The following is a 15,504-nucleotide window of genomic DNA, read 5'->3' as shown; positions in this document are numbered from 1 at the left end:
TTTCACATGTAAAACTGTTCAAAAATAACACTGAGCTGGAATAGTAAAAAATGTAGGAAGGATAGTTATGTGTAATTACTTATTACAATTAATAGTAATTGTCGTATTCATGTTGGTTGCTTCTAATTATGGTGAAGCAGGATTTGCAGCTTGTTCAAGGGTCTGAATGATTGATTGGAATAATATTCATTCACAGTATGTAGAATGGGTACATTTCAAACGGAAGCACAAGTCGATACAAAAACTGCTACGAGGATGAAACCAGAAAAGACTCGTTTACATCAGGGTCCTCCATTTTGTCTCATTATGTTTCTCTGGTAAAGTGCATCAACTAGATGTCCGAAATGTAAATGCAGTGGTCATTTAAATGTCAATCTTAAGAGTTTTCACATCCGTTTCCCCCCCTGTCTGTCTCTCTGTCCAGGAGTTAGACCAGTTTAAGGAATTTGTGAAGCGGAAGCCGGTGTTTGACGTGGTCGTGGATGGACTGAACGTGGGCAACATCACACGCGATGGCAGGAAAGCAGAGGCGGTGAGAATCAATATAAGTTCCCAGCCGTATCTCAGGAGGAGAAAAGCCTGGAAAAGAACTAAAACCGCCTATAGGCCGCTGTGTTATGTACTGTGCTTCCCCTGGAACACAATTACCGTTAACCCATTTTGGGCGGGAACCCCTTTTGGTGTTTTAAACATTGTTATAATTTAGCTATTGAAAAATAGCAGATCTACAACGGTGAAACAAGCACAATTAAAAGGATGCAACAAAAAAACAACAAAATCCAACAGACAAAATTAATACAAAGTGCAACAGACAAAATTGATGCAAAAATGCAACGGGACATATACCTAGTCCCAGGTATATGTCTGCGGAACTGAGGGGCTTTTCTGCGTGTTGTACTATGACTAACGTTAGCGTGTGGGGGTGGGATTGCCTGTTTTAGTGGTCACTGGCCCTTTTCGTTTAAACCAACAGCCAGCCCACTTGTCTAGCAGCCAGCCGACGTCTCCGTCTGTCTGCCTACACTTATTACTGTTTGAAAACAAACGCCATTTAGTCATTGTGCGAGGTGGAGAGACAGAGGTAGAGAGCGGCCATCGGGTAAACCCACACATCGGCGCTCACACCGAGGTTTCATACTGCAACCTCAAGATTACCGCGGACCTTCAAGTCAGCACCAAGTCTACTATGAAATAATATGATGCTCCTCCACTATAGTATCGGTGTTGATTTCGTCAATGACAAGAAATGTTCGTCGACTACCTTTTTACACAGACTAAATGAAAACTAACCAGACTAAAATGTTAGGAAAGGACTACTAGTGGACAACAGATCTAGTATCGGTCATTTTACACTTGGTTTTTACACTCAACCCCCTAACCGCAAGCACGGACCGTCGGTGTGTCTCATCTGCGTGTGCATCCCGGTCACAACATGTGTTGTGAACTTGTAGATCTGCTATTTTCAGCAAACGTAAAATCCCTGTGGATTTAGTCGACTAAAACTAGACTAAAACATTCCAGGTGTGACTAAAACTGAATGACAACTATTCAAGAGACTATGACTAAAACTAAAATCTAAATTTGCTGTCAAAATCAACACTGTATAGTCAAGTGTATACTGTATAGTATTCTTTCTGCAACCTTTGACCTGCACAAACATGCTCCTTACTGTATGGTGCATTTATATGTCATCATACAACCGTGTTGCTCGGAAATCACTTATTCCATTTTCAACTAAACATAGCGACGTTGAATGCTTTCCATATAAATCTGAGATGTTGTAATTTAACAGATGTTCAACAGATTGAACAGATGTTCAACAATGTATAAATTAGTACCTGTAGTACTCCTAAAACTAATATGATCGTGCCATTAACCACTTCCACCCATGTGTGTCTATTTTGGGCATTTGTCATTATACTGTAGGTGGAATCTATCAAAACTCATTTCAAATCTACAAAGAATTTCAAAGATAGATTGGGAATAGGGGATAGTGGTTTGTTTGTCACACATGCATGCCCGCGCACACACGCATGCCCACACGCACGCATGCATGCATGCACGCGCACTGTCGCACACACACACACACACACACACACACACACACACACAGTCACACACAGTCACACACAGCATAACAAAACATGTCCATTCACACACCAGCAAAGCCCATAGGAAACGGTACCCAACCCGCTGGTTGACAAACACTGGCTGACTTGCAGACAGATGAATTTCCCCAGGCTGAGTGTAACGCTGACAGACTTGACCACTGTCTGTCCCCACAGCGAGGGAAGTCCCCGCCACAGAAACAGGACTTCCTATGTACAGCCTGTCCTGATAAGGAGAGAGAGATAGATACCCAGAGACTGAGAGACATGATAAGAGGGCTTTCAAACGCTTAAAGGCTGTGTAAACACTGCTATTTAACCCATTTAGGCCCGACGTTGAAATTAAAATAATGTCTTCTAAATCCTGACAGTTTTCTGAAATACCTATGTTTCTATATCAGTGGTGCTCAATATTTCATGTCAAGGACCCCAAAAATGATATGTAATTGGCCGCCGGCCCCCATTCCATGGACCCCATCCCCCCCCCATGATTTTTTTCAAAAATGGGAGATCTACTATTTTTCAATAGCTAAAGTATAACATAAATGCTTGAAACACCAAAAGTCCAGAATGGGTTAAAAGAGATCAGCAGCCACTTCTTTGAATATTTGGAGGAAACTATTTACTAATGTTTGGATGAAACTAACTACTGACTATCAAACTAATGTGTGAATAAACAAAGATTTCATTACAGTAAATGTAATTTACTTGAACTAGGCCAATGCCCGCTGGGAACACATGCCCCTCCGTGTACCCGACGTTGCTATTTATCTGCCTGATGAGTGGTGAAGATGAGGCTCAACAATATACTGTGTGAATAATTGGGATAACTGTAATAACCTTTATTAAGTTTCATTACATTCTTCTTATTTTTTTCTTTTTTTTATTGTTTAACCCATTAAGACCGGGAAAGCCTCCTATACCTCGTTATACCTTTAAAACCAAGACAGCATCTGTCATTTTAAATGTTGCTATATAACAACAGGAATAGTTTTTTAGGTTAGGATTTAGAAGGCGTTTTCAAAATCGGCCTCAGGTCTAAATGGGTCAGAAATTGTATTTTCGTAATTGAATGTACTTTGGCAACGGATACAAAATAAATGTTATAGCAACAACACTTTTATAAAACGCTTATTATACTATAGGAGAAGCATTGTGATCTCGGATCTTGATTGATCCACTAGATTTGACGAAAAGAATAGACCAATAGATCAATGCCTTTGACATTTCAATGTGACTCGAGCCTTATCTCATTTGACTTCATCCGTAAGGATTTGTTTTACTGTATCTTACATGTGACACTAGTCGAATGCATTTGTTGTAGGACATCCACAGCACATTATGCCTGAGGTGGCTGCATCTTTATTGCGTGTGCGCGTCTGTCTGTCGGGGGTATTGTAGACTAAAACTAACAATAAATACAACACACAACACATTTGAGTTAACTGATATACAAGCACTACAAGAAAGAACTAACTGAAACTGTATTTTGTATTTACAAAATACCAATACAAACTAAAACACAGAAAATATCCTTCATTTTGGTCTGTCAGTATCGAATATTTCTCTTTATATAATAATATGAGAATACAGAAAATTACAGAAAAGAGCTTGTGATTTTCATTATTCTTTCTGACCGCTTTTTTTGCGTGTGTGTGTGTGTGTGTGTGAGTGTGTGTGTGTGTGTGTGTGCGTGTGTGTGTGCGTGTGCGCGCGTGCGTCAGTTGTTAGCGGTGGTGTCGGAGTTGGAGAGTCAGGGTCAGGTTGTGTTGGTCCTCGGCAGGAAACACATGCTGAGCTCCCGGTCCTGGGACCAACAGAGCATGAGGCTCATCCAGAAGAAGGCACACTGCTTCTTCACGGACAACATGTAAGTCTTCTCATCCAGAAGAAGGCAAACTGCTTCTTCACGGACAACATGTAAGTCCCTCCGAGACTGGGAATATAGAAAAGGCCAGTAGTTCTCAACCTTTTGCTTGTCAAGGAGCCCCACATTAATATGTATTTGTCCACAGACACCTGAAAAGATTGTGTGACCCCATACAAGGTTTTTTTTCAACATTTCATTTTAGGCTAAATGGTAAATGGTGCATTTATATAGCGCCTTTATCCAAGGCGCTTTACATAGATTGTGCATTACATTCACCCATTCACACACACACACACACATTCATACACCGATTGCGGCCGAAGCCATGCAAGGTACCAACCAGCACATCGGGAGCAATTTGGGGTTCAGTGTCTTGCCCAAGGACACTTCGACATGTAGACAGGAGGAGCCGGGATTCGAACCGCCGACCCATGGATCATTGGACGACCTGCTCTACCTCCTGAGCCACAGTCGCCCTGGTTAAAGTGGTTACGTTCGTGTTGATGCTATATCCACTCATTTGACTGGGGGGACCCCCTGGAATCCCCTCAAGGACTCCCGGGGGTCCACGGACCACACTTTGAGAACCACCGGAAACAGACACAAAATATGTTCACGTAAGAGAAGGCAAACTGCTTTTGTCATTTAACAGAAACATATGAATACATTTTGAGTACTTATAGGCAGTTTTTAGACATGGGGATGAGACCAGAGACAGCCACACGTCAACAGTATATCTGCAGCCTGGCAACGACACACATTTATTATGTTCAGTAGTTTCATAGACAATGTGTGCATTGCATCATCATCAGTAAAGTGAAAAAACAAAACAAAAGCCTGTCCTTTACATCAGTTGTTGTCATGTCAAGGACCCCATGACGCAGGATTGATACAAAAAGATCACACGCGTGTGAAGTGAGGGGTGCTCTAGTCAATTATTGACCTTATACCAGCCTTGAAACATGCCTTAGTTACGTCACTAAGAATGGTGGTCCCTTATTGGCCAAGGGTCTCCACCGACATACTGACAGACATACCGACAGCCGATTTGCTCAGACACATATGGCGTAAATTCTCCATTCATTGTCAATGGCATTTAATGTTCGTGTTGAAGGATAATTCCATGCTAGAAGGCTTTCTTACCTTTATTTGTAGTTGTTACGTCCCCAAGAGGTCCAGGTGTTATTTTGTGCAGATGTGCATTATTGGCTATTTCAATTTACAATTTAGGCATTTAGCAGACGCTCTTAATCCAGAGCGACTTACATTAAGCAATAACAAAAGCAGGGCATACATCACATATATAAAAAGTAGTTATCATGAATCATGCGTAGACTAAGAACGTAACAGTGGAGTATCTATGTAAACTATACATACTATACTATATAATATATTATACATGTGTACTATAAAGTGCTATGACTACATAAAGTGCAATTCTAGAGCTGTCTACGTAACAAGCTATAAGTCTGTTTAAAATACTATCTAAGTCTACATAATGTGCTATCTAAGGGGCTAGGCTAGGGCAAGTGCTACGGGCCATGGTGGAGTCTGAAGAGGTGGGTTTTCAGACTACGGCGGAAGATTGGGAGTGAGGCTGCAGTTCTGACTGTGATGGGAAGTGCATTCCATAGTTTTGGAGCCAGAAGGGAGAAGAGTTTGGGACGTGTGGAGCGTTGTCCCGGCGTTTTTAGTGAAGGTACCTCCAGCTTCCCTGCGTTGGCTGATCTGAGTGCGCGGGAGGGTTTGTAGGGTACGATCATACTTGTGAGATATGGGGGGGCCATGCCTTTGGTTGCTTTGAATGCCAGCATCAGAGTTTTGTATTCTGTGCGGGCAGTGACCGGGAGCCAATGGAGGGAGCGGAGAAGGGGGGTGACGTGTGAGAATTTTGGCTGGTTGAAGACCAAGCGGGCTGCGGCATTTTGGATCAGTTGGAGGGGCTTAAGTGCACATGCCGGTAGGCCAGTAAGGAGGGAGTTACAATAGTCAAATTTTGACAAGACTGTTGTCTGGATTAGGAGCTGGGCTGACTCCTGGGTGAGGAACGGTCTAATTCGTCGTATGTTGTAGAGTGTAAACCTACAGGATCTAGTGACAGCTGTGATGTGTGTTTTGAACGAGAGCTGACTGTCCAGGACAACACCAAGGTTCCTGGCTGTCGGGACAGACTTTACCAGGGCGTTGTCTACGGAGATAGTTAGCTCCCGCATAGGGCAGGACTTAGCTGGGAAGAACAGAAGCTCAGTCTTGTCTGGGTTCAGCTTGAGGTGGTTGGAAGACATCCACTGTGAGATGTCAGCCAGGCATGCAGTGATGCGTTCTTCTACCTGGGTGGCAGAGGGGGGGAAGGATAGAAACAGTTGTGTGTCATCGGCATAGCAGTGATAGGATATATTGTGAGCAGAGATGATGGTGCCAAGGGATTTAGTGTACAGTGAGAAGAGGAGGGGACCAAGTACAGATCCCTGTGGGACCCCAGTTTGGAGGGTGCGGGGGAATGATAGCAAACCTTTCCAAGAAACCTGGTAAGTCCGGTCAGAGAGGTAGGAGGAGAGCCACTTCAGCGCCGTCCCGCCGATGCCTAGATCAGCTAGGGTGCCTAGGAGCAGCTGGTGGTTCACTGTGTCAAATGCCGCCGATAGGTCTAGGAGAATCAGGACTGCAGAGTGGGAAGCAGCCTGGGCAGCATGTAGTGCTTCTGTGACTGCGAGGAGTGCAGTTTCCGTGGAGTGTGCCTTCTTGAATCCTGACTGGTTGTGATCCAGCAGGTTGTTCTGTGAGAGATGGAGAGAAAGCTGGTTAGAGACAACACGTTCAAGGGTTTTGGAAAGAAAGGAAAGGAGTGATACCGGTCTGTAGTTCTTGACATCTGAGGGGTCAAGAGTTGGTTTTTTGAGGAGTGGTGATACCCTGGCTGACTTGAAGGCAGATGGGACACAGCCTGAGGTTAATGAGGTGTTGATAATGGAGGTGATGAAGGGGAGCAGGTCAGGTGCGATGGTCTGGAAGATTGGAGACGGGGCGGGGTCAAGAGGACAGGTGGTAGGTCTAGTGGATGTGACTAGTTTCAGGACCTCGCCCGGGGATAGCGGAGAGAATGAGGACATGCATGGTATGTTATGGTTAGCATTGGTTGAGTCGAGTGCTTCTTTATGGGGGAGGGGGGTAAAGGAGCTACTGATATCATCAACCTTCTTTTCGAAGTAGGTGGCAAAGGCCTCCGCGGTGAGGGATGAGGGTTGAGTGGGGGGAGGTGGTTTAAGGAGGGAGGAGAAGGTGGAGAAGAGTTTCCTTGGGTTAGAAGTGCAGGATTGGATTTTGGTGTGGTAGAAGGAGGTTTTAGCAGTGGTTAGTGAGAGGGAGAAGGCAGAGAGGAGTGAGTGAAAGTGGGAGAGATCATCTGGTAGCTTTGTCTTGTGCCACTTCCTTTCAGCTGCCCTGAGAGGTGTTCGTTCAGATCTGAGGGTTTCAGATAACCAGGGTTATCTGAAACCCTGATCTGAAAGTGAGAATGAAAGAGACAGTTTTAAGGGGTTATAAAAGAATAAGTGCAAAAAGGAACAGAGTGTGTTTCTCTACCTGTGTGTGTATGCAGATTTTCAAAGTTTAAAACAGCTGTGGAGCTGTTTTTCCCCTTGTCTTCTGCGACCGTTCCCCTACCATAAGCCCTCAATGGGGGTTGGGTTTTTGTGCTAATTCGCTTATTTCCATCGAATTATGTAGTAAAGTGTCCCGCTTGGGATACTATTTGCATTATGAAGAGAGGATATATACTTTTTTTTTTGGCGATGGAAATTAGCGAAGTAGATCAACACCCCATAGCCCCATTCAATTCAATGCAATTCATTGAGGGCTTATGGAAGGGGGAAATAGCCAATAATGCGCTTTTGCACAGAATAACACCAGGACCTCTTTGGTGGGGACGTAACAACTACAAATAAAGGTAAGAAAGCCTTCTAGCATGGAATTCTCCTTTAAGACAGAATCTACACTATAGCTGTTTATAGGTGGGGCTAGCTCCCCTAAAAAAAAGCTTCCACCGACCCCACCCTGCATTAAGAACTAATTTAAATAAAAACGGTACATGTTATCACTCAGTAGTGCTGACTCAAAGAGAACAAAGAACATTTAATGATGAGTCGGTTACAAGCCATTACGTGAAGTTACACTGAGTCATGAAGACAAATGCCATGTGCTAAGTGTTTAGAACAGATGACATGCTTACGTAACAGGAGGACTGGAATCACTGCATGTGAATCACACAGGATAGTCATTTTCGTCGCGACAGTATAATACTGTCTTCATGTTTACCTACCACTCTCGTTTCTGGAAGTCTTGTTTGTACTAACCTCTTGAACCCACCAGCGGGGGCAATGGCTGTTTACCTCTGAACAGCACTCAATAAATCTAATCAGACCTAATCAATCTGCAATTGCAATGTTGATTCTGGGGATTTTCCCCCTGGACCCCGCTGGGGCTTAACAGGTTTTAACCTCAATCTACATCTTTTCATCAACTCGTCTCCGCTTCGGCCTGCCCATCTCATCTCTCCATCTTTGTATTCTTTTCAGTTCAGAGGACGACCTCTTCCTCCTGTACGCAGCATTGCATTCTGGGAACCACTGTCGTTTCATGAGCCGCGACCTCATGAGGGACCACAAGGCGTGCCTGCCAGACGGAGGCTCCAGGCGCCTCTTTTTCAAATGGCAGAGAGGACACCAGCTGGTTGTGCATGGGGTCACACCTAACAGAAGAGTCCACTTCCAGGTAAGGCTGTACCCAAGCCCTGTTTTTAGGACTCGAACTTCGGCAGGAATTTTCGAGCGAACATCCGAACCATTTGTTTCCAATTAATGAATTTCTCCGAGTGCTTTTAACCAGGCTGCAATTCAATACGTTATATCCGACTTGAACATGATTAGCGCAGCGCTGAAGAGAGCGCAGCGCCCTCTCTTTATGAATCTCTCTCGTCTCTCCCAACACACACACATGCTGCACACATGCACGCACACACACACACACAGAGAGAGCGTCAAGTGGCTCTGACATGTGCTCCGCGAAAACAGCTGATCTCCGAGCTCATCATTCCATAAAAAATGAGCCATGATTTCTCAAGCAGCCCCCAAAACATGGTAATTGTGAGTACCTGTACGACTGTCCATATTTTTTGTCAGACCAAAAATCCTTTCCAATGTCTCTGTTAAGCTTGCTGGCAGGCAGCTAAAACGAGAACTTGCTCGGTAGCTACTCAGAAGCGCATTGTGTGTGTGTGTGTGTGTGTGTGTGTGTGTGTGTGTGTGAGACACGACACGTCAGACATTCCATTCAATGGAACTCTTTTGTTCTCACAGAACAAGGTGAAAAAGGTCAATCACCTCAGCTGCAGGCCAATCACCAAATTGGGGGACAGCAGAACAAGGAGATATTTCTTTAAAATATCATAACTTCTGACAGGAATGCACTAGAAACTTACTTTTTTTACATGCTCATATCGCATTCTCGCCGAGATATGTTTTCGAGTTAATAAAAAAGGAAAAAAAAAATATTTCTTTTAATAATATAAAAAAATAAAACAACCGAATGGTTCAAGCCCATTAATTAAGATTCGAGTGTCAACCCTAACGAGCGAACATTCGAACCTTGAATGTTTGGGGACAGCCTTACTTCCAGGTGAGAGAAGAGGAGACTGAAGAGAGTGAAATGGAGCTAGTTGACTGTCAATCAAATCAGTGTTAATACTTATTTTGCCCAAAACGTCCCCAGACGTCTTTATAATGGTAACAGGACAACTCACCCCTTTTTTGTTTTCCTCCTGGAATTCTCCCCAGTGAGGGTGGGAGAGGCTGGACGGCAGACAGCTGGACTTTGAATATCTCTAACTATAAACTTGCACGACAGCAGACAGCCTAAGTACAAATATAATTTATGAAAAGGCTACTACAGTCGGTTCACCGAAGTTGTGACGACGTACCATTTGAGTGGGCAAAACCTTACATAGGATATACTAAATTTAAATTATACTAAATTGTTTATACGGTCAATATAAGTAAAATGATAAAGCCTTTCCATAGGAGTATCTTTTTTATATTTTTCCAAAAATAATACAAACATCCAATAGCATATTACAAGTTATCCCCCTCACTGGGGAAAATTCCTGGAGGGAAAACGGGCAAGCACCGGGGTGAGTTGTCCAGTATTCCTTTATAATTACACGTGTATAAGGGCTAAGATGTATGGAGACGTCTTTAAGTCATTTTAATGGTATAAAACCAGATCACTAACATTTTTGTTTTTGTTTTTGCAGTGAACGTTGCTAGGCAACACCTTGCATGCGCGCAGCCATTCACCTCCTTGTTTACGGGCCGACAAAACTTGCTATTATCTCTGAATCTACGGCGCTCTCCATGGTTTTTATCAGAACGCCGATGGAATATTAACGCTTCTAAAGAGATATCAGACTTATTAGCGCGAGGTAGTATTGGAACATTATACCTCCCGGTTTTGGGGGGAAATGGAAGGCGGGGCTTTTCAGAATAAAATGTGCCTTATCTGCCGTGCACTCTATTGCCTTTTATTTTGAAAACTTCCGGGGCATAAAAAGGTGTTAATTTCGTCAACTAAAAACTCTGACGAAAAATGTTCCCCGACTACCTTTTTCACGGATGAAAATGAAATAAAGACTAAGCTATAATGAAAATATATTGTCATATTGTTTCGTCAACAAATAAAAACTAGACTAAAATGTTAGGGAGGGACTAATGGAGTAGAGATCCAATGGAACTAAAAGACAGAAGTCATGGTGGCGCTCCGGTGTTGCTCTGATAATAGCAGTTCTATAATCTCACGCTGTGACACGTTGTGAGCTTATAGATCGGCTATTTTCAGCATGCAACCAAGTGTAAAATCAGCCATTATGACGCCATCGCGATGCCATCACGGCCTGCAAAAATACATTTGTACTTTACACTTAGTCGACTAAAGTCTAAAGTAAAAAACTATAACTTTTCAGATGACTAAAATATGACTAACACTAAATTAGATTTACATCAGCTGTCAAAATGAACACGGAGGAGAGGAGAGGGGAAGGTAGGAGACTGAAGAAGGGGAAATGGAGATAGTTGACTGTCATTGAAATGGCTGTGGGGGCATAATGGTAATGACTGAATAGGTATAGGCTAGTGATAAGGAACGTCCAATGTATTATATTGTTATAGACTATAGGAGAAGAGATAGAAACTATATTATCGCACTTTTGTGTGGTTTAGAAAGGTTTTTAGAGGCTTATAATTTGGAAAAGGTTAGGATTAGATTTTAGACGGCCTGTTTAGGGGTTGGAATTATGCCTTATATACTGAGTTGCATACCAGTGTCTTGTACTGAAAATAGTTGATCTGCAAGCTCACAACGTCCTCACAAGTATAATTGTGTGTGTGTGTGTGTGTGTGTGTGTGTGTGTGTGTGTGTGTGTGTGTGTGTGTGTGTGTGTGTGTGTGTGTGTGTGTGTGTGTGTGTGTGTGTGTGTGTGTGTGTGTGTGTGTGTGTGTGTGTGTGTGTGTGTGTGTGTGTGTGTGTGTGTGTGTGTACGTGTGTGTGTGTGTGTGTGTGTGTGTGTGTGTGTGTGTGTGTGTGTGTGTGTGTGTGTGTGTGTGTGTGTGTGTGTGTGTGTGTGTGTGTGTGTGTGTGTGTGTGTGTGTGTGTGTGTGTGTGTTTTCAGCATATCCTTGGTTATGACACCATAATCCAGACTTGGGACAACACTTGGCATATTCCCTATGACGACTCAGTTGAGGAGAGGACCAGCCATGAGGTGCCACAGAGATGGCTGTGTCTCACCAAGACTCACTGAACTAACAAAAGCCCTCATGTGGCGGGAACTGCAGCTGGGCTCACTTCATGCCATATGGTTATTATTGTATTTGTCAATATTGTATTTGTCCATCCATCCATCCGTCGCGGGGGCAACAGCTCCACCAGAGAGCTCCGGACTTCCCTCTCCAGAGCAACATTAGTAACTTCCTCCTGGGGGATCCTGAGGCGTTCCAGGGCCAGATCAGCATATGATCCTTGGTCTGCCCTGGGGTCTCCTCTCCAGTGGGACGTGCATCGAGGACCTTCCTCGGGAGACGTTCGAGAGGCATCCTAACCAGATGCTCGAACCACCTAAGCTGCCTCCTTTCCAGGTGAAGAAGCAGTGACTCTACTCCGTCTCTCTCACGTGACTGAACTTCTCACTTCTCTAAGCGAGATGCCAGCTAACCGTCAGAGAAAACTCATTTCGGCCGCTTCTATCCGCAACCATATTCTTGTTGACACTGTCTGTAGCGGTCGAACAGCGACAACGTGCGCTGTCCTATGTGTAGTGTTTGTATTGTGTCCTGTCTCCCTCACAAGGCCAAAGAGGAGTAGACACTGATTCTATCTAATGGGTTCCCCTCTCAGCCATTACAGAGCAGCATTGACATACTGATATATAAATAAGCCTCATGTTTTTGTTTTGTTTCCGAGGGGAACTGCTTCCTACCCCTTATACTCACACAGCATTATTTAATTATGAGAAAAGAAAAGGTCACTGCTTTTACATTTCAGTCATTAGGCCTACATACATTATATGTATGTCGTCGGCAGGGACGTGCACACACAGACATCAAAGGGGGGCTTCAGCCCCTGCCCTTTTACCCGTCTGTAGAACAACTGCCCTTTCCAGACCACGAATGCAGCATTTACTACATGGTGAAAGAAATGCAAATGCCACTCCTTTCCATGCCATATATACCGGAAGAATTGCTTTTTTTCCGAAGTCTCCTGAACTTGAACGCAGCATTTTGCGTTGAACTAATTTGTTTCAAAATCCATGTCGTTACACCTTATCTCTATGATAAGGAGTGCTGGGTTGCGCCCCGAAAATAGTCGATCTACAAGCTCTCAATGCGTCGCAGCGCGACGCATTGAGAGCTTGTAGATCTGCTATTTTTGTCCAAAAGTGCCCTCTTACGAGATTTCAGCCCCTGCCTCTCTAACACTCTCTGCACGTCCCTGGTCGTCGTCAGCTGGTGGCTGCTTAGAAGAGGAATGAAAAGGAAACAATGAAGAAATGGGAGCATGCACGTCACCTTTTTGTAAATACTGTACTGAACCAATAGTGAAGCCCATATCGTGTTGCCACACGGCAGCAGCTCTCTATGTGACATTGATTGCTAGAAAGAAGCTTGTGAATGAGTTTTGACTTGAACTTGTGGAAGGGAATCATCAAAGTGGTTTATAAGAGCAATGCTTGTTACAGTGGAATATAGTGTTTGTCAAACTGCAAATAAAGTTGTCTAATAAAACATACAATGGAACTATTCTTTCAAATTTATTTAAAAGAAAGTGTATTGTTAGTGTTTAGTTTGTTGTATATGTTGTTGTGTGGTCATTAGTGGTGTTTATTTTGTTTGTGATATTATTTATCTATCAGATATTATATATATTTTCGAAATTGAGGTTAAGTTTAATTCACCTAACCTTGTGTGGTAGGCCTATTGTATGGCCCTTTGATTGAACAGTTGTTCAGTCAGGTGCCAATTTTGTATTCCTATCAGTACCAGCACTGAACATTCTCTCTTCTTATCCATTGATATAATACTTTATTAGATAGAAATGTAAACAGCATGAGGTACAGTCAGACATTTGGGCTAAAAGGAGAACAAAAACGTCCTGGAGACTTGTTTCCATTGTCCTATAATAATTATTCAATTCATCAATATCAGACTTACTAGCAAAATGTGATGGAAAAAATGTGATTGTGGGTCATCGTTTGTTTTGGGAGGTCTGAAGCTTAAAGGTCTATTCAGGCCTTTAAGTTTTCACATAAAACTCAATTATGAATAGTCTTTAGAGACATTGGGATATTGTAGAACCAAGAGGTGCAAGCATAGTCAAACGGCATTGAATGAGGGCTCCAGCTCAGGTCCATAGCGTTTCGTTAGGACTTATTTATTTTATTATTTGGGATAGGCCCTATGCCCCAAAATCGTGTTCATTTGTTGTTACTGGTTTTTGTTTTACTATCACTCTAATTTCTAATATATCAGACAAATCAATATCCTCACCCCCCCCCCCCCCACCTCTCTCTCTCTCCAGTAGGCCTACAGAGTGGTTAAACTTAAACATTGTTTTACAGTTTAGATAAAACCCTAACAAAATATTTTATCATAAACATAACAAAGTAGTGATACGGTTTTAACTTAAATTGCTGATATGATATGCAGAGAGAGGGGAACACATTCTGACAAGGACACAAAATATGCCATAATAACTCAAAGGCATTATAATACAATATTGTAGCGTAGGGGAACACATTCTGACGGGGATCATATCTTGGCACAACCAACATTGTCTCATCATGATTACCCCACCTTCTGACGTTTGGCAAATACTTCAATTACCTCAATCCTTGACGTATTTCGGAAAAATATTACGTCATGGCGTGACTTAAGTGTAAAAAGGTCACGCTCTGACGTTTTTTATTTTTCTGTCTAAAATAATCTGAAGCTATATTATTATTCATGTCATGTTAGAGCAGGTCTGAAATAAATGTCAGAGCTGATATCGACATATAAATATGAAATAAATGCTTAAACATGTCACTATGTCTAATGTTATAACCATTGGGTTAACCAATGCTAACAGCTTCCCTGCTAAAGTATGCAAATTCCGCTAAAATCCGCCTTTTTGTACACAATCGTTTTGGAAGTTAATACTAGTCTTTTACTAACTGGCTAACAGAAATAGCAGATAAAGAAGTATTAACACTGATAGTTTGTAAAAAGTGTGTTTATGTTGGTCCGCCTAAATAATGTAGCTAACGGCTATCGTTGCGGCGTTGCCAGTTTCTGCGAGAGAAATAAGCAACCCGCCCGGTATATGAAAACAAGCCCAAGCCCCCCAAAAACGCAACCTGCAAGGCTGCAACTACCAATAAGCTCAAAGTCGCTTATAATAAGAGGACTTGGCAACCCTCGCTACAGGAAGTTGGTCCTACATGTTTTTATTATTATTTATATTCACCGAGTAGTGTCAAATGACTTAACTTCCTGTAGCGAAATGTTTCATAGTTTTAGAAATATAGTGCTTTCAAATTTGAGAAATGTATAATGGGGCTCAATGGCAGCTCTATGGCACGTCAAAAAGTCACTTTCACCTAGAAACTCCATTCACACTTTTTATAATTCAGCTTACTGTGGGCACACATGCTGGAACTTTTTACTTTGAAATGTTTTGTAGCTTCTGAGTTATTTTCGTCTTTTTTTTCAAATCCTCAAAAATGATGAAAAACGGCATGCTATAGTATGCCGTCTGAGACCATGGGCTATATTATAGTCCATGGTCTCGGAGTAATTTGTCTTTTTTTCAAATTCTCAAAAATGTAGAAAAACAGCATGCCACCCAAGGCCATGGGCTATGGGCTGAACTTTAGTAGCGGGCCAAAGTTTGTGCTATGACACTTTCCCAGGATTCTCTGTGGCACTTACACTAGACATTGAG

The 15,504-nt window shown here is 42.7% G+C and overlaps 1 protein-coding gene across 1 annotated transcript in view; it reads left to right on the top strand.

The window, feature by feature from the left end:
- The window catches only part of LOC306941636 (mitochondrial ribonuclease P catalytic subunit-like), a 30,977-nt gene extending 17,697 nt beyond the window's left edge, over nt 1–13,280 (top strand). Inside the window, exons 11-14 of the mRNA XM_079527195.1 lie at nt 425–532; nt 3,833–3,978; nt 8,553–8,748; nt 11,696–13,280. Of these exons, the coding sequence (XP_079383321.1) occupies nt 425–532; nt 3,833–3,978; nt 8,553–8,748; nt 11,696–11,827 (582 nt within the window). The 3' untranslated portion in view covers nt 11,828–13,280. The remainder of the gene's footprint in view (nt 1–424; nt 533–3,832; nt 3,979–8,552; nt 8,749–11,695) is intronic.
- Nucleotides 13,281–15,504: the final 2,224 nt, after the last annotated feature.

Source organism: Electrona antarctica, assembly GCF_951216825.1.
Source record: "Electrona antarctica genome assembly, chromosome: 18".
Taxonomy (NCBI): domain Eukaryota; kingdom Metazoa; phylum Chordata; class Actinopteri; order Myctophiformes; family Myctophidae; genus Electrona; species Electrona antarctica.
Note: the sequence above shows the minus strand (reverse complement) of the source record. Positions and strands in the feature narration are given on the sequence as shown.